We start from the raw sequence: 27,408 nt of genomic DNA, 5'->3' as shown, positions 1-27,408 counted from the left end.
GTAGAACATTTGTGAATCTCTCTCTACATCTAGGCTGAATCTGTGACCTGCACTCAAATATTCTGAGTACACCATCCTTAACCTCATTTAAACAAATTGCAAATGTACATTTGATCAGTCAGTACAACAGCTGGTGCACTCACAGATATTATTGTATATGTTTTTGTTGATGAACGGTTAAATTTACCAGCCCTGATTGTCCTCAGAAACACCTAAAGGCTAAAGGAAACAACATTATATTTAAAAAGTTTATAGTTTGATTGCATTCAGTGTCATCAGAGCCCTCCTTATTTTCCTGTTATTATATATCCTAGGCAGTGTGTGTGTGTGTGTGTGTGTGTATCATCACCTGAACAAGCAGCAGTCTTTGTGATTAATGGATGATGAGCCTGATGTAAACTGGCTGTGGCTTTTTCGGGCTTAACATGAGGTGTTTGAAACAAATCATTAAGAAACGCTGCATGTCATCCTGAAGTTTTCACAACTGCTCTTTCCAAGTGCATTTCATTAAAACTATGAGTTAGGGCTGCAAGTAATGATGTATGTCATTATAGATTAATCTGGTCGTCATTATATCAATCAAACTATTAATAGATTGGTCTACAAAAGGTCAGAAAACAATGAAAAATCCATTAAAATTTTCATGGAGTTTTGTTTGGGTCCAAAGATCTTTAGTTTGTAATGTTGAGAGGAAAAGCATCAACCAGTGAAAAGACTTGAGCAATGAATTCATTAGCAAACCTTTTGCCTTTACTGTCACTAAATGAATTTAATCAATTAATCAACTAATTATTTCATCTATAGCATGAAGAGCAACTCACAAACAATTGATCGTTTAAATAAACACGTCAAGTCGTAACTTTCCTGGATCTGATTTTCTCGGCACCACTGACCATCAGGCCTCAGCTCTGCAACAGGCCAGTGTCTCTAGTGCAAAGAAAAAGTTGCATAAAGTCTCAGGTCACTGCTACCATGGACATCATCAATATTAACAAAAATAATTTCTGAACACAGCCCTCTACAGTCCTCAGAGATTATCCTCTACTTTACTGCATACTACTGAGTGGTTTTGGTGTCTTTACAGCTGAATGACTGAACGGTATCAGACAAAACTGCATCAGTGTTTCCCTCTGCTAAAGTATAAGGAGTTAATATTTATACAAGTCAGCAATTATAATAATAACAGAGACTTTATTTTGTAGTAAATAAAGATGAAATTTAAAGTATAAAGTATATTTTTATTTTCCTATGACAGGAGATCAGGAGGAAACACTGGTCTGAGCCAAAACTTTCATTTCTACATTAATTTCCACTGAGAGAAGAAAAACCAAATATAAATACATCAAAGATAAACCAAAATGTATTTTATTAGTCAGTTCACCTCGGCCGACAGACTGAGGTCGATGTCAACAGAACAGTACAGACACACACAGACAGGCAGCACATCTGCACGCTCGTTGTCCTTTTAGTTTTAACCCAAATCTGAACATGCGCACGTCAGTCAGTCTGTCATGATATCACCCAGGATCACACACCTGCTTGTTTCTGCTGTCAGCAGCGGAAAATGGCTCAAATGACTTTCATCTGTTAGTGAATCAGCTGTGCTCTGCATGTATCAACAGCATTGTGATATGTCAGTTTCTCACACTGTTCGATGGATAATCGACAGCAGACGTTTGTTCTGTGTCACTTTCATCCTAAACTCTTTTAACCCTGACTTTGTTTGTTGTGTCCAACATGCACGCACATGGTTGTATTGATCTGCCATTCACGCCTAAGTCTGATGCAGAAAATGTGTTGAGATAAAAACTGACTGAAGACATGTTTGATGATGAACACAAATTCAACCAGGTCAAAAGAGAATTTAAAGTCCTGAAGTGAAAAACATCCGACCTGAAAACCAAAACAGGCAGATAAAACAATGCTGTGAGCAGATAACGTCGTATTCCACATTTCAGACAGAGAAAATGATTCACTTGACCCCAGCAAACTCTGAAAATATAAAACCAATTATGAGTGGGATGCCATGGAAATGAGCTTAGAGGAAGTCTAATAACTCAGTCTAATAACTCACATTTAGTCGGCGCTTTCTGCAGTCACAGCCATTTCCACTGCAGTTGTTCATTACATATTTTTCTATTACTGCAATGAATTAGAGCTGAGGTTTAGCTGAAAAATCAAAAACATCTGAAGAAGGATTTTTCAATCGAAAGGAGTTTTAAAAGGACTTTAAATGCTGTCTGACCAGGGTCTGGAACGTAACTTCAGTTTTCCCATCAGCCTCTGCAACTGGTGCAGATACATTTACCAGCTAATCAGACGTTTATGGCTTCGTGTTGCGTTTACAGGGAATTCAACATAAGATGATGAGTAGCCAGCAAAAATAAGCTGTTTTTAGATGAGTGATTTCTTTTCAAGCAAAACATGCAGTCTCACACCCTTCAGTCTAAATATTTGGTCAGTGTGACATCTTGTGTGTCTGCTCATCCATGTGTTCATTTATTCAGCCATTCATTCCTGTCTTTACTGCACTGATGGACAGTTTATCAAGTCTTTACATTTTACATCTGCTGAGCTGTGTGTGTGTGTGTGTGTGTGTGTGTGTGTTTGGAAGACTGAGGTGGCATCTGAGGGGACAAACTCGTGAAGCACACAATAAGCACACACACCAACATAAATAACCTGAGAGCTATGGAGACCCTGGGAGCAGAGAGCAGCAGCACACGCACACAAACACACTCACACACATGCACACAAAAATAAGGTATTTTGAAATCTGTATAAAACGAATGTGACAGTTTTGTGTGAATATGTGGGAGAGAATTAAAGGCCTGTTTTCAGCCTCAGGGCCTCATTCATTAAAAACATGCCTGGTGCAGATTTTGTGCTTATGACAAACTTAATTTAAGGAAAACTGATCAGTTCCAGTGAAATTCACCAAATTTGTTAAGATCAATTACCGAAAATAGGAACACTATCATGTTTTTCTGTTTTATCTGTTAAATGAACAATTAAACAATACAGTAATAAACGAGGCCCTGGAAGAGTCTACCATCAGTTTAAGTCCAGTTGTCTTCTCTCTCTAATCGCTGAACTGTGTTACTGTCTTTATTATCTTACATTTGAATGAATCAATTGAATTAGACAAGTGGCCGCAGAGATCAAGCAGCCCTGGAGTCTTGATGTCACAGTTTAACACCTTGAAACTTGTCTGTCCTGCAGAAATCTTCCAGAGAAAGTCTTTATTCCTACATAAATCCTACAAAAGAACAAGTCGCTGTGTTTTTACATTAATTCAGAAAATATTTCAAGCTAATTTAGAAATTGTGACCCGGGATTTTAAGATTTTTCTATTCATGTTTGAGCAGCATATTGTTTTCTCTTGTTTCGCTGGCACCCTCTACTCCCTTCTTTTCTTAAATCATCATCTTTCCACCTTCCTAGGATCAGGACAGAAGCTGTTAATCAGTGTTGATTCATCCAGGTTGAGATAAATGTATCAGAGAAAAACCTGTTTCAGTTTCATGGCCAGATGGGATGAAGTGGAGAAAACAAAACTCTTACTTTGTGTTTGTATTTCCATAAAACATTTTGGCATAAATCCATCAGCCTTCGATTTCCGAGGAGTAATAAGACATAGTGTAGGATGTCTGGACTTACAGACAGATAGATACAGTAGATAGGACAGACAGACGAGAAATACATACAGATACAGCTCATCTCAGAAAAAAGCATGGAACAGTATGAGCTACATTTTATCGCACTACCAGCCTTCCAGATAACGTGATGCGTGTCCCGCCTCTCTCGCGTTTACGCTGCCCGGGGTTCAGCAGCACAAAGCTCCACCCTCTGTTCTCTGAAACAGCCACTAGGGGGAGTCAGCGGCTCTGCGTGTTCTCACAGAGACACAGAAGAGAGAGAGAGAGAGAGAGAGAGAGAGAGAGAGAGAGAGAGATGTCTCCTGCTCCAAATCCGTCCTGCTCGTCCTGTGAATGAGCCTGGGTCCGTCCTTCTGTCCTGTGTGTCACTTTCCATCCAAACACAACCTCTTTGTTGACAGTGTTGGAGGCGGAGAGTAGGAAGGGGGCGTTCACTACCAGTCTACGGCTCCGCCTCCTGCCCAAAGTTCACACGTTTCAATCCCAACCAATCAGTTGCCTGAATCACTTTTTCTTACTTGACTTTTCTGAGCGCTTTGTGTCCGACTTCCCGCCCCGATCTGACCTCTCTGACCGTTCTCCTCTTTCCTTCTCCTTATCTCTCTCCTTCTCTTTCTCCTTATCCTTCTCTGCCCGTTCGAGCCGCTCGGCCCGGTCTGAGCGCTCGCCGCCTCGCTCTGACCTGTTGTCCGCCTTGCTGCCGTCACGGCGCGTGCCCTCGTCGGTGGATGAGGTAGTTGGTTGGGGGTGACCCCATTTGGCAATCTCCTCGTGCTCTGAAATACTGGCGGTGATGTTGGTCACCCACGCTTTGAGGTCCTCCTGCAATGCACAGAGGGAGGACAGAGGTCACGAGTCTGGTATGGGTATGGGTCAAATAAATCAATTTTTACAACTCCAGATATGAGATGTGTAAAGAAACACAGAGTATATCTCACCTCATCTTTTGCATGAAACAAAAACTCACTGCCATCCTTGGTTCTACAATAAGAACAGAGGGCATTAACTAAGCAACAGTGCCAAACAGGCCCAGTGGATCATTTTTAAAGAAGTGTTTTGTTTTTTTTTAGAGTTAGACCTGGCTCAAATAGTTTTTGCAATCTAAGAGGTAGCACAGCTCATGTCAACTTGATTCATCCATCCATTATCTATACCCACTTAGTCCTAACCAGGGTCCCAGGGATCTGCTGGAGCCTATCCCAGCTCTCTCTGGGTGAAAGGCAGGGGTCCACCCTGGACAGGTCACCAGTCCATCACAGGGCCACATAGAGACAAACAACCTCACACACTCACACTCACTCCTATGGGCAATTTAGAGTCACCAATCAACCTGACATACATGTTTTTGGACTGTGGGAGGAAACCAGAGTACCTGGAGAAAACCCACACAAGCTCAGGGAGAACATGCAAACTCCACACAGAAAGGTCCCTGATGGGTTTCAAACCAGGAACCTTCTTGTTGTGAGGCAACAGTGCTAACCACTAAGTCACTGTGCTGCCCAGCCTATTTCATGATAAACAAAACACAAGCCATAAACACATTTCCAGTGATTCAGCTCAGTGGCATCCTTCTGCTGCAGCTCATGGTTATAGCTCAGGGTTACGGTGGATGACAAGGGCAAACACGCCGCAACGGCCAAAACACATGCAAGAGAGAAAACACATGCAAGAGATAAATGCAGCAATGGATCACATTTTATTTACACTCAGAGAAACCAGCTGCATCCATGGTCGACTCTGTGACTGTCCATGTAGCTACTCAAGACAAGCTGCTGTTGGTGGACCACATAAATTCATCAGTAAAGATGAAGGCTCCTGAACAAAAACCACACATTAAACATTGGTGCGAAAATGGCCCCTTACTTGAGCGTGAAGACGTTCTTCTTCTTCTTGTAGCCGTTGGTGACGTCGCAGTGGCAGTGTGAGAGGCTGAGAAGTGGCTCGTTGTTGTAGGGTGCGGTGGTGTTCTTGGCGTCCTTGTAGAAACCCATCTCCCCTTTGTTCAGCACGCAGTACAGGTTGACCCATGACCTGCTGTGGTGTGGGAAGGCAGGAAGGGACAGTGGAGGAGGAGGGGGAGGTGAAGGGGAGGAGTACGGGGAAGGTGGTGGTTGGGGGGGGGAAATGGGAGGAGTCAGGTAAAGCTGCAGAGTCTTTCTCGCTAAACTAACACCTCACTCACCTGACCAGAGCAGACAGGTAGGAAGGCGGGATGGACCGGCACCAAGAAGGGAGAAGGAAACACACTGCTAAACAAACACAGACGAACTGACAGACGGACGCACGGACGCACAGAGAGGGAGGTGGGGATGGACGGATGGGGAGGTAGGCTATGTACACTGTTTGTGTGTGTGTGTGTGTTTGTTTGTGTGGGGCTTATATATGACTTACCTTGGAGGAGATGTCAGGAGCAGCCAGCAGCATGAGGAGGAAAGAAAGAGAGAAGTTTGGTTAAATGGCATTTTGGCAGCAACACAGCTTTAAGGTGTAGTCACGGCTCTTTTCTCTGTGTGAGGGTGTTTATGTGCACACAATACTCCAGCAAGCTGTCTGTCTACAGAACAGTGAAGAGTGCTCTAAAAAACAAGAAGACCTTCAGTTAAAATTCAGTGTCAACCCTCATTTTTTGTTTGTTTGGACTGAACTATGACATTTGCCCTCAGTCGTGGCCACAGAGATGCAGAGCAAAAGCCCAGTTACACTGTGCGATCATGGACAGTTGAGAGAAATGTCAAAGTCTGGTTGTTAAAAATGGTGGCGAGTTAAAATAAAAGAAATGTTTGATTCATTCATGTTCCCACTCTTCATACTCTTCATACCCAACTCTGCACCCTACCCTAACCCCCAACTCCCTGCAAAGTACACATCTTTGATCATTGTTAAAATAAATTGTTTTGCAATTACTGCAGTACTTTTTCAACTATCTTAAAAACAGATATTATAATGAAACAACCCTTTAATTAGACACTGTACAATAACAGCTCTAATAAAAAAATAATGTAAATATTAAATGTCACTCCTGTAATATATAACAGATTTTTATTTCATGATACGCAATCGTGCCTTCACATGCACCATTGCTATCCTGAACAGGATCAGAATATTCATGTGCACATAAACATACTCAGTGGCTCATCAGAGACAGGTTACATCTTTGCTCCCAGACTAACCTGTCGTTCTCAGTGATGATTGGAGGAAAAGGTCTGAGGATCTGCAGATCTTGTCTTCCAATCAAACACAAATCAGAGAGAGCACTTAAAAGAGAAGCTATTTTCAGAGTCATTCTTGTGCAGGTTTAAGCCATTCAGTACTGTGCTTTACCTTGCCATGTACATAACAGGACATGTACATTCGAGACATTCATCCATTGCCTTGAGTGGACGCATGAGTGGGACTCAGCTGGAGGATGATGAGCTTTTAGCTGTGCATAGTCAGCCCAGCCACTAGAGGGCAGTGCAGAGAGAGAGTTCATCAACTGTGTCTCTGGAGGAAAGCAGGGCAGTCATCTGGGGAGGCAGGTAGTGTGTGTGTGTGTGTGTGTGTGTGTGTGTGTGTGTGTGTGTGTGTGTGTGTGTGTGTGTGTGTTTGTACACATGAGTGTGAGTGTGTTCAGGCTAAGTGATTGGTCACAAGGCATCAATAGCTTCATCAGCATTCACTCTCACATTCATCAGTCAGCCAGTCAGTCAGCCAGTCAGTCAGCCAGCCACTCCTGCTGTGCTTTACTCTGTGGACTCATGTTAGATCAGGACGAGGCATCAGAAGCATCATGCATGAAGTTTTCACATGCGGTGAAACCGAGCTGCTGCTTTAATTCATGTAACACTTATTTTCAAATTCTGATGCTGACTTTACGACACACATCAAATATTCTGCAGCCTGAAAAGAGGCTATGTGTCTCATGGTGCCATTATCAGTGGAATACTCTAATGTTTAGATTTGTGCATGCTCATGTTTCTTTATTAGATAATTGTTCAAATGTGGCAGAAACTACACAAGCATGATGATGAATTAATAATTAATAACCGCACTGAAGAATTTTATAATTTTAACATTCCTTAAACTGAAACATGTAAACCTGAACATATGCACAACACAGAAAAATAAAAGATGTCTGCTGAGAAGATCTAAACTTATTATTGTCTGTATCATGCTGACACACAAAGAGGCACCATGTGTCATGATCTGAGCCACAACATGTCAGTAGAGTGTGTTAGCTTGTTAGCTTCGCATGCTAAAGTCATGCCCCTGTCAGCAGTTTTGAATACCATGAGAAACAGGCAGCACGAGTCAAATAGAACTTGATAATGTTTTAGCTTTTTTTTTTTTTTCATTTACCTAACTTCAGTCTAGTTAACAACAATCGATAGGAAAATCACTGAGCAACAGTGTGGTGGAGTATTAAGTCTGATCATGTGAAAAGTGCTCTTTTATGATAAACTCCACCCATAGTTTAGAAATATCGTTCCTGAAGAACCAAATTAGACTGTAGGTGTTACTTTACTATTTGACCAGTGTCCATCCTCCTTTTCTATCATCTGTTCCACATATTATGGTCATCGTCATGACCCTGAAGACCCACCTGTTGGTGCTCTTCTTCAGACTCTCGATGTCCAGCTTTCGGAACAGGAAGCCCTCATGGTGTGCGGTGTGTGTTGGTGGCTGGGGGACCGCCGGGCTGCTCTGAGCAGGAGCGGACCTCGACCTCCGTGTTGTGTCTCCTGGTTCTTTGGGTCGCGGCCGGCGGCGTGGTTTAGGTCTGTCCCTAGCTCGAGGCCGGTCGGGACGGGAAGACTTCTCTGGTAACCCGTTAGGCAGGCGAGGCACCTCACCACGGGCCTGAGGGTGGGGAGAGGAGGTGGAAGTAAAAATCACTGTTAAATCTTTGATGTTTTTCATCACCTAAAGCTGAAATGTTGTTATCAGGGATCACTCCAAACAGTAGCCAGACTAAAATATCTACCAGTCATATCCAGTTTTCTCTGACTACACAGATACATCTTCACACTCACTGCTTTTAAAGACAACATCACTCTAAAGCTGGAAACCCACGAGCTACGTTTAGACACCATGGCTGTTTAGAAACAACTGTATTTGAATGAAAAGGACAATAGATAAAACTCCAGACCTGCGCTGCTTCTCTTTCCTGCAGCTGCTCTACAATTTCTGCCAGGGTGGATCTCTTTTCTCTGTGGAAAAAATGCAAATTAGACAAACTTGCTGGAATTTGAATTAAGAGCTGAGGATAAAAACATACTTCAGAACAAACAACCCAGAGACACCTCAGTACACACAAAGTCTCACCCTCCTCCAGAGCGTCTGTCCGAGTGCTCCTTCCCAGTGTCATGCTCGCTGGATTCTTGTCTCTCCAGCCGGTGTCGGTCCCTCTCTCTCCGCCGGCCCTCGTGGCCCCCGTGGCCCTCTTGCTCACTGGAGGTTTGTCTCTCCAGAGTCCGTCTCTCCCGCCTCTCGGCCTGTTCCCTCCACACCTCCTGAGGCAGCTCGTCCCTGCGGGCTTGGATCAGCTGCTCGCTGGACAGCTGCCGCTCTATCCTGTGGTCCCTGTGGTAGGTGTGCGTCTGGACCTGGGGCTCAGCGTGGCCTAACGGGTCAGTCCTGGACCCTCGAGGCCCTCTGGTGGGCTCGCTGTGCAGACGCTCTCGGGTTGGCTCCTGGAGCACGACCTCGGCCATCACTGCCACCTCTGCTCTCTCTGTACCTATTTCTCCCATCATCATCTCTCTCTCCTTCCCCCGTGCTTTCTCCAGACGGCTGGCCACAATCAGCGGCGTCACAGCATCATCCAGGTGTTTGATTTTGGGTTGCCGTAGATACTGTGATGATTTCACCTCCAGTTCCCTTCCTGCCTGACCTGGGTGCAGGTGCTGCATTGCCTTTGTCGACTGGTCTCTCGCCGCACTGACACTTTCTCGGACCTGGTTGGCCGAGACTAGCATGGCTGCCGTGGCGACCGACGCGATCGAGGAAGCTGCAGGTTTGCCTAGTCCTGCGGCCACACCCACCACACCACCATGCCGTGCCTCCAGGGTGCGGCGGTAGCTGGAGCCGTTCATCACAGGGGTGTAGTTGGCTACTGTAGACCCCAGCTGACGAACTGCAGAAGAAGGCGAGGGTGTAGGGGTGGCAGGCGAAGGTGAAGGAGGAGTGCTGGCTTCATTCTGTTCATAGATGGTCTGTCTCATAACGGGGGAGATCGGGAGGCGAGGGAGGTTGGATGGACTGGGTGAGGCATCTTGGGGGTCCAGAAAGACTTTACGACCAAGCAGAGGAGTTGGGGGTAGTTTACTCTGCTCTGCCTTCAACTTTTCTACCTGCAGAAAGAAACAACAACCAGTTTTAGAATCAGACAGTCATGCAGGACCTTGGCACAGTGCATGATATGGAATATTCATCTTACCAATGATTTTGCAATTTACAACTTTGCTTTTTCAGTGGAAATCTCTCTTACTCTGGTCAGATTCTGCATTTACATGATGATGAAGATGACTTTACCGTGGTGAGCCGTCGCAGTGAGCTGAATCGCTCCTCCCAGGTGGCGGCAGCTTTACGGAAGGCTTCATGACGACGAATCAGCTGCTCCACCTCGTCTACACTCTCGCCCAGCTCGTTGCTGCTGATGAACGGCTCCTGAGCGGTCAGCCACGCCTCCGCCACCACCGCATCCTGAGCAAACTGGTGAACCTCCAACACTGAGGGGAGGAGAGGTATGCTTCAGTTTTTCATTTCTCTTAATCTGCATTGTCCCCTTGAATATATGTGTATTTAAGCTTCACGTGTTTGTGCAGATTTTCTAAACACTAAAAAATTATTTGTATGCGTGTGTACTCACACTGCTGGAGGACTTCCCAGTGCTTGTCCCACTTCTCAGAAAGCTCATGCTGCTTAGAAACAACTTTGTCCAGCTTCTCCTTGATCTGACAATACAAGTCATCCACATTAGAACCACCATTAGAGTCAAAATTAAAGTAACCTGCATTACAGAATATTTTCTAGGCACAATTGCTGTACATATTTTTAATGGTGTTAGTTATTAATTGTACCTCAGTTTCTAGTTAAGATGTTAGTTAGTAATCCAGTTTCCCTTGGAAATCATTAAAGTTTAACTTAAACTTCCTCATCTCACCTCTTCAGCCGCAGGGTTTCTAGCAGCCAGCAGGGTCTTTCCCATCTCGATACACTCCAGGGTGTTTCTGCTCCGAGCCTCCACTTCGCTCTTCAGACTCTGGTGATAATTCATCAGCACCTCTACTGAGGACACGTCTCTACAGGGACCACAGAGCACACAAATACAGACACACTGCTTAGTTTTCAACACCACTGGATACCACACTTTACCATACTAAGCCAAACAACATCAGAATGATATGTCCTTACTGGATTTGTGAAGAAATAAATTAATCATGATTGAAAATGCCAATGGAATTAAACACAGAATATACTACAACAAAAATCAACCTTCTCATTTCGTGTTTATCTATTGTCCTGTGACACAGATTCTGTGTTCCTTGTTCCTGTGGTGAGGATACCTGGGCTTCTCTCCTGTCCCTATCTGACAGATGATTGACTCCATCCACATGATCTGATCTCGAACCATCCCGAAAAACTTCAGCTTGTCCGTTTCAGTGGTGATCTGCAGTCGACACTCCTCGCAGGAGGTCAGCAACTCTTTCCAGCACTGCATCACTTCGTGCTCGCAGCACGCGATGGCTTCGGCCTTCTCGCCAGCGTACACCGTCCTCAGCTGGGCTGCACTCTCCTGCAGTTGACGCACCTGGGAGGGTGAGGAGAGCAGGTTTTAGGAATAAGATAAAATGAAGAAATAAGGAGCAGAAATTAACAAATGGAGCGATATAGTTTATTTTTACAAATAATGCACAAAACACAGCTGCTGCTGTGACGGCTGTGTTTATTCAAGACCAAATAGTACGGACTCTGTCACTTGACACAGCAGCTGTGATTTTGCATTGTTCTTCAGTAAAATATATCACTGTTTCTGCTCCCCAGGTGCATGACAGAGTTTAGAAAAAGCAAAATTAAATGCTGAGTAAGAAGATAGTTTTGCCATGAAGAGTCAGACACAGACTCAAATTCAAAAAGATCAACTCCAACTTATACCGGTATGAATGGGAGGCAGAGCGTGACAAAAAGATGCTACAAAGACATCTGCTGGATTAAGTACATGCGAATCACAAAACCAGAAAGCAAAATTTGGATTTTAAAAAGTGCTGTGGACCATCACTGCTGGGAGTCTTTGTGAGCCTGAATACTTTAGAAGATAATTTTCCATGCTGATTGTTCGTGTGCATGTTGCTGTACCTGTGTGACCAGCAGCTGTATGTCCTGTTCGAAGCTGTGCAGGAGTCTCTGCAGGGTGCTGGTGTTGGCAGTGCTGCCCTGCCGAGCTCGGACTTCTGGCAATCTTCGATGTTTGTCCGCAATCTGGGCCAAAACCTGACAAAAAATAGATCATAAAGCAGTGCAGCTGTTCTCACCACAAAGTGGGTCTTGCACTACAAAACACTAAAACCTGAATACTGAATCACTCCACATCAGCGTTGCTCCTTAAGCATTTTACCTCTCTGCAGTCGGAGAAGAACTTGTGCAGCTGGTGTGAAGCCGCAAGCATCTGAGCCCTGGTCTCCATGAGCTCCAGCAGGTCGGCCCAGGCCTCGTTCACCCCGTCCTTCCATTCAGCGATGGTGGCGGCCTCTGAGTGGCCGTAGTCAATGAGCTCATCCACCATCTGGTTGACTGCCGTCACTCGTTCCTGCCCCACACTGCCCGTGTCTGACGCAAACTTTGTAAACTTCTCCTGCAGGATCTGGAGGTGTGGTAGCAGCAGGAGGTAATAAAGAAAAGAAAATACATGGAGAAGAGAAAAAAAGATATAGAAACTTCTTGTTTTATATTTTTAGTAAAAGAACATCTATTATTCTCCACATGCTTTTAGAAAAGTCCCTCATTCAGAGAGCAGATCTATTAAAGGCTGTAAATTAATAATCAGAAGCTATAGCTGTGCAGATCAGTGTTATTTTCATTTCAAAATATGTTTCTTAAATCTATTATTCATCCACAAACACCATCTGTCAACACACTTACTGTGACATGCTCAAAGTCTTGACCCAGTTCAGGCGAGCTGGCGACCACCTCCCTCTGAGCGATCCACTGCTCTAGTTCGTCTACCTCCCTGTTGAGCTGGTAGAGCCAGTACTGCTGCTCCAGACGGCTCTTCCTCTCCTCCACCAGGTCCTTCAGAGACACGTACAAACGGTCGATCTGTGACTGGCGCTTGCTGATTTGCTCACTGTCACAGAGAGAGGAGAAAGTGAGTCAGCCCAAGTAAGAAAAACAGGGAAGACTGTGGTATTTAGCTCCAGCTATCTGCAGCAGCTAAACTGCCATCAAAATTACAAAAGATGTTGGTGCTGGTGCTTTACCTAAGTGGTCTATAAGAAGCTTTGTGTGGCAGTACTGCAAGAATTCATCTATCGTTATCTAAAGTTTAAATTTGCAAACGTTCTCAGACAAAGACTACAAGAAAAGGCAAGAATCTTTGTCAGGGTTAATAAAACATTAAACCACCTTTGAACAACAACAACGACATTTGCAGAATTTTATGGATGTGAATGACAAATCTTAGGTTCTGTATTGTTTTAGTAACAAAAATAATTTAAGAACATTTTAGTCTTAAAATATTTGTCTTGGACAGGTCAAACATAACCAAAGATCCACACTGAAAATATGTCTTGTCATTCCTGTAATCTGTTTTGCGATGACAGAAAATCTCTGTTACATGTTACTCACCAGTCGGGATGCCCCATTTCCAACAGCTGTCGACACTGCTGCGACAGCAGGCCGATGGTTTCAGCGTAGTCCTCGATGGTCTGTTCCAGGACCAAATGTTTCTTCAGCAGCTGCAGTGTGCTCGGCTCGTCCTGATGGGCGGAGGCAACGATACACACAATAAAAAAAAAAGTAAAAATAGTACAGATAAATGCTTCATGCTGTCTCTGAGAGTTTATGTAAAGAGTCATGAGCTGAATTTATGGTCAACAAAGTGAGATGTGCAATAAAGCTTTTGTGCCTAGTGACTATGAAACAGTCCTTTATTGAAACAGCGTATCTCAGACAAGCACTCACCTTTCCCTTCTCTTCATTCATCATGTGCAGCTCTTGCTCACTCAGCCAGGCCTCCACCTCAGCTGTGTCAAAGTAGTACTGCTGGGCCTGGTACATGGCATCCAGGACCAGCTGCCTCCTCTCGGTCTCGGCCCAGAGCACAGCCCACAGCTGGGCCAGCTGGTCCTGGCCGACTCTGATACAGTCGACCTCGGGGCTGCGTATGGAGGCGATGATCCCTGCTCTCTCCAAGACGTCCTCGATCCTGCTCCTGTGGCCCTGCAGCTCTCTCTGAAGTGTCTGAAGAGAAGCAGCGGATAATAACAGGGACGAAGACGAAGCTGTTTGAAAGTGTGCACTGCATATCACAGGAGTAACAAGAAAACATCATAGGGTTCTGTATGTGCAAAGATGTGAACAGATATTTTCACATTTAGTTTCTCACATATCTTTTTAGTGATTTGACCCTGATGAGTTGAAATTCTGATGGTGACGAACAACAGGATGAAAATACAGTTTAGATACGTGTTAGTTAAAGGCTGTGGTTAGAATCTGCTCCTCTGATCTTCTTACCTGATTCTTCTTCATGAGCTGCTGGACAGCCTGCAAAGTGGAGCCATGTTCCTGACACATGGCCATCGGGAGGCGCTCTTGGACCCACAACTACAAGCACAACAACACAGCACAGTAATAATTGTTTTACATTATTTAACGTATATTATTTTGAACAATGTTTCCTGTTCCCACTATAGTAAATAGGAATCTGTGTGTGTTAGCTGATAGTTGTCTGACTCACAATTTCATCCTCCAGGTCTCGTCCGACTTGGTGGACCTCTTTAGACGCCAGCAGGATGCGTCGCCTCTCCTTCAGCGGTTCGATCAGACGCACCATCCTGGCCTCCACGGCGGCCTGTCGCCCGACCACCGTCTCCTTGACCTGTGTCTGCTGTGGGAGGGAGGTCGCCTGCACCTGGAGCTGCCCCACCTCCTTATACCACTCCTCCATCTGGGTCTCCATAGTCTGAGGGGAAGAGGGAGGAAGAGGAGAAGAATGGCGGGGGACGGGGAGTAGAGTAGAAGTTGTCAAAACAGACAGAGGACGAGTTGAAGGATGGAAGGAGGTGAGAGAAAGAAAATAATTGGGCGGAGGTGAATGATAAATGTAGTCATAGGAGAGAAGATGGGATAAATCTCAGGTGAGAGTGAAACCATGTTTATAGCTAAAATGCTTACTCATGAATACTATTATATAAAGTCTAAAGTATATTTTTTTACACCAAATTGAAAGGATCACTTGAAATCACTTGAAAAAGGCTGAAATAGTTTGTGTTCCATCCAAAAAAGTCAGGATGCCTGATAAAAAACACAAATGGTGGAAAATAACAAAAGGCAATAAAGTTTTTAGACTATTCCAATGACAGTGAAGTATCTTCCTTTCACTGAAATGTCAATTTGTGATGCATTAAAGCAAAGATGAGACTGAAAATAACCCAAAACCGCAAAAGAAGAGTTGACATGAGACAGACATGAAGTGTAGTGAAGGTTACTGTACCCCTTGCCAGGATGGATGCTGGGTAGTGGAGTTTGGTTTGGAGTTAGGATGATGTGGGAAAGCAGTGCTGTTAAAGGAAGCTGTGAGCAGCATGCTGTGGGAGAGGAGAGTGAAAAGATGTTGGGTGAAATGATGAAGTGGTGAAAGGATGAATCTGTGTGTCAGCACAGGCCACAGCTGCCTGCTGGTTGCTGTGGAAAGAATCCCACTCTGCATAACCAGTTGGTGATGGAGGGCAAGTAAAGAGTTTCATCCCAACATCACATGTTCAGAAAGAAGGATTTTTAAACAATATGCTTAGTATCACAAAATGAAACCTGACCTGACGCATCAACACAGGATGCAGCAATTGAACTCGGCTCATTATTTGCTCTGATGACTCTGAGCCTTTCATGATTCTCCATGTTTAAAATGTTCAAATGGCCAAATAATATCATTTTAAAAAGTAATTAAATTCAGGATTTTCACTTCTGGAGCCTTCACCAGCTGACAAACCCATCTGCTTGACTTCTCTGCTGCTGAGACTTTGATTTAAAGAATAAACGCCTGGTCTCGGGTAGATTAGCTTGAACATCTGCAGACAGTGACTCCATTTGTATATGAAATTATATATTGCTGTGTACATCCTCCCCTCCTGTATGAATACATAATGATATTTAAAAAAAAACATAAGAGGGAAATAAATGCTTCGAATGCAGAGAAAGCATTTAGAAGATTTTAGATAATGTTTGCATTTTTTGTTGACTGAAAGTTTTGGTCAGTGGTAAATTAACTGCACTATACTGTATATATATCCCATTCATGTATTTATATACACAATACTTTAGAGTATCATCTGGACCACTTTGATAATCAGTGTCTCTAATCAGCAGAGTATCTGACAGTACAACTTCTGTCAACAAACGAAAGATATTTTTCCAAGCACAACTGCACAACTAGAGACGTAACATCAGTCTGAACTGAATAACACATGAACCAGTTGCTCAGTGTTTTATATTTTTCTTTTCTAAATGATAATGCGGTGGATGTGGATAACACAAATGAATTTAATGCTCGATTAGCATGTCCTACTGTGAACTAACCGAGCACAGGACAAACATGGATGAAACAGTTTCCAGCCGGTCTCAAATGAAATTCTGTTGATTTAGGCGACAAACAATAACCACGTTCTACAAAATGCTGGCAGCTGTATTTCAAAATATAATCACTTTAAACTTCCAATCATCAGTATCTGTAAGATGATCTTGGGATGAAACTCATAAAAGAGCACCGGGATTGTATGAATGCTAATTGATGCATAGTGTTTCCAAAAACCATCAACACAAATGAAAAATTAATGTGCAAATAAAAGAGCCTGACTTTGCTGAAACAAGGTGAAAAGCTGAACACAAAGCACAGCAGGCCCTCAGTGACAAATGTTGTTGTCACTTTCAAACATGCTGGTTTGTTCAAACATTAATGAGACAAATGTGTGACAGTATTTCCATACAGTAAGCAGTCATTCTGAGAAGTGAGAAACAAGGCTACACAATCACAGTCACAGTTTAGGTCAAAATGTACATCATGTTTCTGTACAAATTGCTCAAAAAAATGGGATCATTGCAAAAACCAGAAAAAAGCATTAAAAAGTGCCACACCCAACTCAGAGGAGAAACAGAGCAGCAGGGCCCTGACCAAATATAAACGTTTGTCAACATCCAAACTGAAAAAGCAAGAAAGGGCGAATGTCATCAAAACACACAGTAAAATTTTTTTCCTGTAAACAAACATACGTGCAGTTTTTTGAGCTGCTTGTTGACCGTAGTGAGGTCCTGTCCCTGGTCCACGTAGGCCAGTTGACCTTCCAGCTGGCACAGTCTCTGGTCCAGGCTTTCGTAGCTCTGCACAAGCAGGTCGGCCTTGTTGGCCTCAAAGAGCTGGCGTGCTCTGGCCTGAGTGGTGCTCTCCAGATCCTGCCAGCACTCCCTGATCTCCTCCAGCTTCTTCCGAACCACCGGGCTGAGCTCTGGCTTCTCCTGGATCAGCTGCTGGCCTTCCTGGATTGATGGGATGAGGGAGGAACACGGGGAGAGTTGAGGCAGAGGTAATAATAAGAGATCAGTATACACGCTGTACATTTCATAGCATTCAGATTGGTTCAACATGTGCAGCAGAACAGAAGTTCCTCAGGTGAATATTGTAGATAAAATACAAACCTTTGCCATAATCACTGTGCCATATTAAACACATCCCTATATATGATGATAAAGAGATCATTAAGGAGAATAATTAACAAACTGATCAGTGTATCTATGCAAAACTCTGAACATATATCAGTAAATCACTGTTTCTTTATCACTGTGCAAATTATGATCAAATATCTAATATGGTTATTTCCTCTTGTAAAATGAAATTCATATGATCAATTTTGCCAAACAATGAACTGTAGTTCTGCAATGATTAGACATGTAATTCAACATCATTATAAACTGAACATGTAAAATATCCTTAATTTCAGCTAATTTCCAAAATAATATCTGTTTTTTTTTTAAAATCATCTCCAATAGTGAAGTGAGTATTTTGGGATTTTGAACCATTGATTATATAAAACAAGTCATTTGAAAATGTCACCTCAAGCTTTAGAAAGTAATGAAAATACTGAAAATACTGAATCTGGACTAATCAACATAAAGGAGGCTGAGTCTTTCCCCATTTCATTACATCGACAAAAATTTACTGGATAATTATGTGCAGACACTGTGGAACTGGGTTAGGAGCTGTGTGTGTGTGTGTGTGTGTGTGTGTGAGTGTGTGTGTGCGTGTGTGTGTGCGTGTGTGTGTGCGTGTGTGAACAGATTAAACCTCGTCGTATTAAAATGCCTCATAAATTACCTCACACTTCCCTCCCCCTTTTCTCTCTCTCTGCTCTCTTTTTTATATTTCTATCCTTTTGTACCCCCCACTGCATTCTGAACCCCCTTTTAGATATGCACATGCACATGCACACACACACACACACACACACACACACACACACCGTTATTCCTTATGTACACCTGCTCCCTTCCTCTTTCCTATTTAGCTTCCCCCACAGTGAAATCCTTCCCCCAACCTATTGCAATTTGTCTTGTGCAGCCTGTGTGTTTCTTTGTGCGTTAGAGAAAGAAAAAGCTGCAGAAAAAAATGAATAAATAAGATCTGACAGAAAAATCACTGGCCTATTTATTTCTGCATCAAATGTCCGTGTCAGGAAGGTCACTTTAAATCCAGTCTGACTTACTAACTAGTGATACTATAATTAATTTGGTGTCAATATTCGTTTGCCTTTTCAAAAGACAATAAATGAATCTCGCGACATGGTTGCATTTACACAAAACCAATCCCAGTGTGCTGGTGAAATCTGAAAATTAGCAAAAGCTGAAAAGCCAAAAAGGAAAGGCAAAACTACATAAAAACGCAAAATCCCTGCACCAGATTTTATGGCAATCCATTCAACCGTTTTGCCAGTACATCTAATAGATGTTTCATCTTGGGTTCGACTCATTTTCTGGGGAACAATGAATGTGGACTGACTGACCAAAACAACTAATGAAATTATAATACTGCCAAGCTACTAGCTATCACAACAATAGTAATTTTATTTTTTGGCAGACATATACCAAATATTCATTCTCATAAAGTGTTCATAAGAGGTTTCCTGATTTTAAAATTCATCACACTGCACATCAAGTAATTTAGAATTTTCAAGAACAAATAAGTTATTGGTCTGTCTGTTTGCTAACTGTTATTCTCACCATTTTTTATGCTGTTGACTAAAATTTCCAGCATTTGGTGCTCGGCAGGTGGTAATTTCAGACTCTGCCAAGAAATCTCACAAAGACGATAAAGTAACTTTGAGCAGTGACTCATCATGCACAGAGGACAACATCCCGCCTGATTTACTCAGGTTATGATAAAATCTGCAGACACAGAGCTCCCTGATGCCTGGAAACTAGATTGCACTGAGGAGATAAAAAGGCTTTCAGTTCAGGAAATCTCTGTTTGTACCAAGGTACAGTAGCTCAAGGTGCGAATGTGTTACATTTAACATTTTCCACCTATAATTTCTTAGAAAATATGTCTGGATTCATGGGCTCAGATTCCTGTAGCAGTGACACAACAAAAACAACAACAAAAGTCTTCAGAACTGCAGTCTGTTTGCAGTAAAGCAAGCTGGATATGTCTGGGGCTACCTTCAGATTTGAATGTGTGCACATACGCCAACACACATAGAAAACAGAGGTGAGTTTCCACACACCACTCGCTGTCCTGTAAATTCCTGTGCAAGTGCGTTACACAGGTTTTTATTCTGGGGTGGTGTTGCTCTGGCTGCTGATGTGTGCCATCCTCTGCGGTGAGTGGGGGTGTTGTGTGGGTTTGAGCAGCTTCACCCACAGACTCAGAGCTGCTACTTCACACTCATCCACACTCAGATCAAAGAGGAGAGCTATTCCTCTGCTCATACAAACAGCATCTGCAAAGATCCCACAGTGAACAGGAAAATCCAAGTCCAACACAGAACACTATGTTATTTTTAATGTGGCACATCAATGACTTCACAATTGCAGATGTTTAGTCGGTGTGTGAAAACAGCTGTATATTGTCTCTTATTGTCCTCAGGGTTTTCCTGGCTTGAACCTGGAGGCATAAATTCAGCAGAAAGGCTATTTTAAAAACCTAGGGCTTAGAGTTCAAAAGATAGCAAGCAATCAAGCAATCAAGTTGCATCAACTAAACAAAATTATAGTATCAAGTGTTGTTTTGAGCCAAACCAGGACTAAATGTCTCTGTTGCATTGATTTTGACCTCTCTTCTTTCAACCTGCTACTCTTTTCCACAGCTTGCACTTCTTTTCCTTTCTTATTAATAAAGCTTGAGCTTCTTAAGAAAAGGCTCAATTTTACCAGCTCATCTGGTGGTGGTATGTGTTACTATCCTAAATAGACTTTAGAGCTTAAACTATAAAAACTTTCCTGATATTACAGATAAGCTTATGGAAATGTGTGATTTCAGAAGGTATTGTTGGGTTAAGGCACATAACACATAACCTCAGTTTGAATCCTGACAAGTTGTCACTTGTCAACTCTCCTTGAAACGCACAAATTCCAAAAGAAAACTTAAAAAATTAAGGTAATCATCTAAATCATTTCTCAAAACACTTGTGAACACTACAAACACCACCCACTGGCACATAATGATGATAATAAACAATCTGCTGCGACTGACAAGATAAACAGACAATATCTGAGCAGAACAAAATGAAGAAGCAGGCAAAGTGGTAAACAGGAAGAAGAAGAAGAAGAAGAAGAAGAAGAAGAGAGAAAGTCTCCTGACAGGACACTGATGCTAACAGTAACAGATGGACTGTCCTCATTCTGCTGGTTGGTCTGTACATCACAGCAGACATCTGCTCCCGAGTGTCACTGCTGACACTCTGCTGGTCAGTGCCTGTCACACCCAGGCCACTGCAGCTACTGTGTCAATATTTACTTGACGTGAAAAAAATCTGCTTCAAAATATTAAATTAAATCTGCTTCAGAATATATTCTGTACATGACTCTTTCCTGATGAAAAATCCCTGAGGTGCACAGAAACTGATGGAGGCACAAAAAGGAGGAAAAACCAACAGCAGAAAAGATTAAACTGTCCCAGATCCACCCTGATAATTCAAAGTAGGGTTTTAATTTGTACGATAGTGTGTTATAGTGTCAAAATGTAGAATATTCAAACCAGACAAAACACATTAAAAACATGGACGTCTCAAGTTTCTCCAAATGCTTCTCACAGAAGGATGGAGAAGCCTTTTGCAGCTGGTAAAATAATGCTAAGATGTGGACAGTAGTGAGACAGGTCCAGAATAATGTTGGACAACAACAATAAAGAAGCATTTGCTGTTTTCTTTCAGCTGCTCCCTGTTAGAGGTCGCCACAGCAGGTCAGTTGATCCGCATGATTGATTTGGCACAAGTTTTACACCGGATGCCTTTCCTGACACAACCCTCCTCATTTACTGGGGTTTGGGACAGAAACTAAACTCGCACTGTGCAACCTGAGTGGCTGAGACTAACGGCCCCTGGTCTCCCTTCCAAGTACTAACCAGGCCTGGCCCTGCTTAGCTTCCAAGATCAGATGGGATCGGGCACTCACACTCAGGTGTGGCTGCCCAATGCTGAAAAATAGTAATTTAATGAATTTCCATTTGGCATTGATGTGGTAGTTTACAGTACATACATTATATATATAATTGTACATTACATGGAACTGGGACACAGCTAAAGATCATCACCTACTAACAAGACAACAGAAGATTTTCTGGCCCTGAAAAACTGCACAAAATCTGCCACATCCATCCTACTGGTGCTTTTTTAGTCATTGCGCATTGTCTGGTTCACTATTCATGTTGTTAATGCAGCACAAAGACAAAAAAAAGCAATAATGAGTTGTCACCCACACATACAAGCAGCCAGCGCTGGCTAACAGAATAAAGAGATATGATATGTACACACACACACACACACACACACACACAAACATGCAGACCCAGTTGGAGATTGCATATTTTCCAGAAGGTGCCCAGCTAGAAGCACAGATGAGCACTGTTGTCCCAGCTACCTAACACGTGCCCTCCTCGCCTTCTCTGTGCTCCTGTAAAATCATCACTAGGTCTGGAGGAAGAAAAGCAACAAACCTTCATTTTCGCTTCTGTCTAACTCAACCCTCTGAGCATGCGTTTTTGTATTACGAGCATCAGAAAGCTCCAGGAACTGGGAGGAATAGAAGAAAATTAATGTATGTACAGAGTAAACCAACAAAAACTATGAATCATTCCTACAAAGTTTAAACACAATGATCATAACACGAAATGAAAAAATGAAATATTCACTGCTGCAGAACTAACAAGACATGCTTAGAGAAACAATATTTGACTGACTGCTGAACATTTTGGATCACAAAGCAGTAACATTTCTCTAAACCTTTCTTGGTTTAAACCTCTAAGCTGTGCATGCAGGCCAGTCAAAGTGGAGCTCTTTTTGAAGGATAAGTGTATTAACTGCAGGGTTGCAGTGCAGACAGGGGAAGCTACTGTACAGTATCACTGTGAGACATATTGTACTCAGAGTCAGCAGCACAGACACACACACACCTGCTGCAATAAATCAAATAATAAACTGGGCTCCAGTAAGTGATTAGAAGGTGCAATTGACCGTTTTCTTTTCCTGGAAAAGTCCATTTTTATCTGCATTATTGTATTTTGTTGGTTGTTTTAGGGAATGTCATTCTAACGCCAATAAATACAGAATGGTAGAAAATAATAGTTAAAAATAGGAATGTCCTTATGTATTATAATACAATATGGGAAACATATTGAGTGGTAGATTGGGTCTTGATCTCTTTGTGGGTGGATTCACAATCCAATACTGTATCACAATGAACTCAACTCTGAATTCTGATGTCTGTGAAATTTCAGCAAATACCAGAGTGTGCAGATCAGTTTTATCAGAGCTGTTGCAGCCGTAAAATAACCTCTGTCCAGCTCAGTTTCAAATCAGAAAAAACAATCTGACTGTGACTCTCTCGCCGCTCTTTCCATCTTCCTCAGCATCACTGTCTCGGTTCAGTCCAGTCCTAAATGCTTTTCTGGCATGAGTGCTGCATGAACAGTGATGCCAGAGTATCTAAATAAAGCTGGAATAGATTGAAAGGAATAAAAATATAACAGTACATCTCTATCTCAGTTTACCATTTGGTCTCAGTAAAAGAGATCCATTGATGTTCTCACCACATGTAGGTACACACCCGCTCACACACACTCGCTCATTCACACACACACAGTTTCTCATACACTGCAAAGCCAGCACAAAACTACAGGTCAGAGATTAATGCACACAGGGCTTTGTGAGTCAGGCTATAGGTGCACTGATGTACAGGGTATAACAGGAAACCTCCCACCTGCCTCATCTGTAAATGAGCAGGACCATATGGTTACAATGATAAGTAAGCATGGTAGCTTTAGGATGTACCATTTAAACTATTATTCTTAGCATTATGTGACAAATGATCTACATCCAATATTCTTGTCAACATGCTAAACGTGGACATGTTTACATGCTAACACTAACACTAGTTGTGTTTTAAATGCTGACGGTAGCATGTCCCCTTATAGCTTGCTCAACCTGTGTTCTGCAGTTAGACGGACCGAGCATAAACACTACAAGAAATCATGATACAATAAGAAGAGAGGAAACTACTCACAACAAAATAACACAAAACAATCATTACAAGCATTAAAAAGAAAAAATATACCAAGGTACCAAGTTTTAGCAATGAAAGAGACCCATAGGCGTAGATAGTGGACAGACGGATGCTTCATTAGAGCACTGTTAAATCATCAAGTCAATTCGTAGTTCATTCTTTTCATCGGTATTTATCTGTTAAGTCGGATCAGGGCAGCAGAAGCTGAGATTGTCGTTCTTAATGAGTTAATGAAGGCAATTAATTATCAAGCATAAGAAGAGAGAAGGCCCAAAGCCCTGTGGGTTTAGGCTACTGCATGGGGGGAAACAGCATTTTCACCGTGCACTCATACACTCCTCCACATACTCACACACATATAAACATAATCTGCTGCAACTGAAGCAAATCAGCTATAACTGCCAGTGTCTAGTGCAGAGTTACATTACAGACATTACAGAATGACTAGCCATGTCTTTACAACCAGCACAACTCCTAAAGGTGTGCAGGCTACTGGCACACAGATGTCTAGCTCTGTAAATAGAAAAAAAAAAAAAACAGGTTCTAGTTTTGGTGAAGTGGCTCAACAAAATGTATCTGGTTTGTTTTGTCTCCGGAAATGTCACAGTATTAATCTTTCCTCTGTCAAAACAAATGTTCACAAATTTGGTCATAGTTTCCCATAGTGACCCACATAGTGTACATTCAGCTCTGTTTATCTGGCCCACTAAGGGAGCCCAGTCATCCTGCAGCAACAGAACAGCAGTTATTGATTAAACATTGCATTTCACATTCAGAACACTGCAAACCTCAGCTTATTAGATTTGGCCCTCTGATCTACACTACATTAACACCAATGCTGTAGCCAATCTCAATACTCCAAAGCGGCTTTACATCACTTCCTCCCAAAGCTCAACCTGATTCCTGGTTAGAGTGCAGAGGACTGACACTGACGGAGAGAAGGGGAGGAAGGAGGAATGACCTTCACACACGAGCTGTACGAACAGAGGTGGGAAGACCAGAAGAAGGGAGAAGGGATTGGATAGCTGTCGCCTGGCAACCACCACACACACAGGAAAGAGGAAATACGTTGGTCCAGCTGCCGCCAGCTGTCAGACGTCAGGCTGACAGCAGGCCATCAGACTGACACAGCACATGAGATGCATGATAATCATCCAAACAGGTCTCCTCTGCTGGGGTGTCCCCCATCTCCCACACTCACCCACACACTGGTTCAGTCTTTCTTTTACACAATTACATCCTTTCAGACATGTGATCACACAGCCCTATGGCTGACACAAAGACAAACGCACTCGATGGTGTCTTGCTCAATGGTCAATAGCTGCTGAGGGAAGAGATTTATACTCATAGTTGTTTTTTCCCAGCATTTCCAAGGGCTCAGAGACCATGGGACCACAACCACACTTTTTAATTATTATTAGACATTATTTAAAAATGTCAAAAAAATTAAAAGACCTAATCAAAATGTGCATACATTTCATTTTTAATGACAGAACATCAGCTGTGTGGCAATGATGGAACTGAAAACCAGGATGCCAAGATTATCAGGATGTAATCACACCTGCAGTTTTTATGTTATGCCCCAACGCAGAGAAAAAATATTTAACTTCAGTGTGTTTAGTTTCTTGAGGTTCTTCCTAAATAATTGAGCATTAACCACAGCACATGCACTCACATGAGGTTTAGTGCCATCATGTTGAAGCAGAGATTTTGAAGGGAATCAAAACATGCTGAATCACTTATTCTGTTTCCTGGTAAAAGCTCAAGCATACTGTTTTACATGTTACACAGATACACTCACAGATGGCTGAAGCTACCCTAAAAACAGATGATGTGCTTCCCAGAGTCCTTCACGGCAGAGAGCGGTTCTTACCTGATGACATAAATAGACTGGAGACTCTCAGAGTACACAAACAGGTGAATACAAGCAGGACACAAAATGCAGAGTGTCTGTACCACAATGAAAAAGATCACAATTAGCTCTAACACCCACACAGTTTTGTTGTTTTCCTTATCTAACCCATTTTAATCAAAAAGCATTTAAAATCTCATTAGAAAATACAAATGGAATTCATATCTGGACCTACAGCATCACACAAAAGGACGAAATGTTATCTTGCACAAAAATTGTAAGCTGAAATTTTCAGTATGCAGAGCAGGCATGTGGGGTGAACATGGCGACTGCGCTCATATGTCTTCAGAAGATAAATGTTGTCCATCTGCCAACAGCTAGACAACCTGGTGTCACTACAGTCTCCTGAAGAGGATAAGCAGGGATCACTAGAGCTGGATACGCATCAAAACACCCATACACACTTGTACACTGGGATAATATAATCCTGACCTACCATCATATCACCAACCCTAACACCAACTCCTGACCTTGAAAGGCTTCTTTGAAGAAACAATGACGAGCTAAAACGTCCCACATTTTCCAAAAATCTTTTCATTGTTATGGTCTAAAATTGGTCGAAGACCAGTGGAGAAAAAAAAAAAAAGTTGCATGCACCTTTTCTTTCGTCCCATAAGGTCAGTTCCTCTAATGAAATAAAAATAAAATTCAAATGCAGATCAACCTTTTATGTTATCAGGTTTAAGCATCAGCACTGTAATTTTGTTACATCATATTTTCTTAATGTTTTATTTTAAATATCAAATATTCAAATTGGTAAAATAAAAAAGAATGAAATTAATATTTACAGATTTCAGTATTCTTTGAGTAGTGTAAGATTTGAGTATGAATTTTGGATTGAGTGTCAGCCAAATTACATACTGTCATCTGAAGATGAAAACAAAGAAATGCACTTAGCAGTACTCTGATACTTCAGCTCGTGGGAGTAAAAACTAACAGGCTCCATTATACATCAGAGCAACAGCTGATCTGAGATCTTTTTTAGACAACCGAAAGCCACTATTGAATAGCTGTCTATGTTAATCATCCCAATTAGTCATATTAATTCTGAAAATAATGCAAATGCACAATAGGAACTTATAATTTGGTCTATTATCATACATTTACAAATCACATATTATCGTTTGCAGGCATATATATTGTAAATACAGCTATAAATGAGTGTTTTTCCTCTATCAGCATCTCTCTCCTCCTGTAAACATCTTACAGTAATCCACCTCTGTCTCAGAATATGACCTATGACAAAGGGAAACAACCTGGTGCTCTCTGACCACACATGATATCACTGTGTACTATTACACATCAATCAAACCAATCTTTCCACATCATCAAGTCCACATTATAGGCATGCACATGGCCAGACTAATACACCTTATCACACACAGACTTCACAGTGTCCACCATAGAAGAAGAAACAGAGAGACATGGCTGCACAATCAGGCATAAAGTAATTAGACATAATGAGCAGCTTTGGCTGTGTCTGCTCACAGCTTGGCTCCTCTTCATGTAGTGGGTGAAGATAAATACCTGTGTGGACATCACAGCACTACAGTGATCAGTGTGCTGATTGGACAGGGGCTGAGAGATGATATAATACTTGGCACTCACTGTTTTATTTTAAAGGTTTTCTGTTCTGAAATTTTTAAAGGGAAATCAACATTAAAGGCTGTTTTGTTCTGAAAGGTTGATATATCTGGACTGGAAGGCTGTTGATTTACACTGAACACATTCACTGTGACAGGGTTACTACACAGAGCTGTGGTCCATATACATACATCTAATGGCTCCATCTACCCCTCCGAACCATTTGAACCATTTCCTTAACCATGTCAAACGTTGTCTTACAGTACGGTGTGTGTTGTGCCTTGGTTCTGT

The 27,408-nt window shown here is 42.3% G+C and overlaps 1 protein-coding gene across 1 annotated transcript in view; it reads right to left on the bottom strand.

The window, feature by feature from the left end:
* Positions 1-1,471: 1,471 nt before the first annotated feature.
* sptbn4b (spectrin, beta, non-erythrocytic 4b) overlaps positions 1,472-27,408 on the bottom strand; it is a 68,799-nt gene continuing 42,862 nt past the window's right edge. Inside the window, exons 26-43 of the mRNA XM_026298615.1 lie at positions 17,124-17,387; positions 14,596-14,820; positions 14,373-14,462; positions 13,821-14,099; positions 13,485-13,615; positions 12,780-12,984; positions 12,256-12,501; positions 11,997-12,131; positions 11,207-11,451; positions 10,804-10,942; positions 10,510-10,594; positions 10,173-10,369; positions 8,964-9,991; positions 8,788-8,848; positions 8,242-8,498; positions 5,523-5,690; positions 4,598-4,640; positions 1,472-4,481 (exon numbers count right to left, since the gene is read on the bottom strand). Of these exons, the coding sequence (XP_026154400.1) occupies positions 4,164-4,481; positions 4,598-4,640; positions 5,523-5,690; positions 8,242-8,498; positions 8,788-8,848; positions 8,964-9,991; positions 10,173-10,369; positions 10,510-10,594; positions 10,804-10,942; positions 11,207-11,451; positions 11,997-12,131; positions 12,256-12,501; positions 12,780-12,984; positions 13,485-13,615; positions 13,821-14,099; positions 14,373-14,462; positions 14,596-14,820; positions 17,124-17,387 (4,116 nt within the window). The 3' untranslated portion in view covers positions 1,472-4,163. The remainder of the gene's footprint in view (positions 4,482-4,597; positions 4,641-5,522; positions 5,691-8,241; positions 8,499-8,787; positions 8,849-8,963; positions 9,992-10,172; positions 10,370-10,509; positions 10,595-10,803; positions 10,943-11,206; positions 11,452-11,996; positions 12,132-12,255; positions 12,502-12,779; positions 12,985-13,484; positions 13,616-13,820; positions 14,100-14,372; positions 14,463-14,595; positions 14,821-17,123; positions 17,388-27,408) is intronic.

Source organism: Mastacembelus armatus, chromosome 13, assembly GCF_900324485.2.
Source record: "Mastacembelus armatus chromosome 13, fMasArm1.2, whole genome shotgun sequence".
Taxonomy (NCBI): Eukaryota; Metazoa; Chordata; class Actinopteri; order Synbranchiformes; family Mastacembelidae; genus Mastacembelus; species Mastacembelus armatus.
The sequence above is the reverse complement of the archived record's forward strand: the minus strand, read 5'-3'. Positions and strand labels throughout refer to the sequence as shown.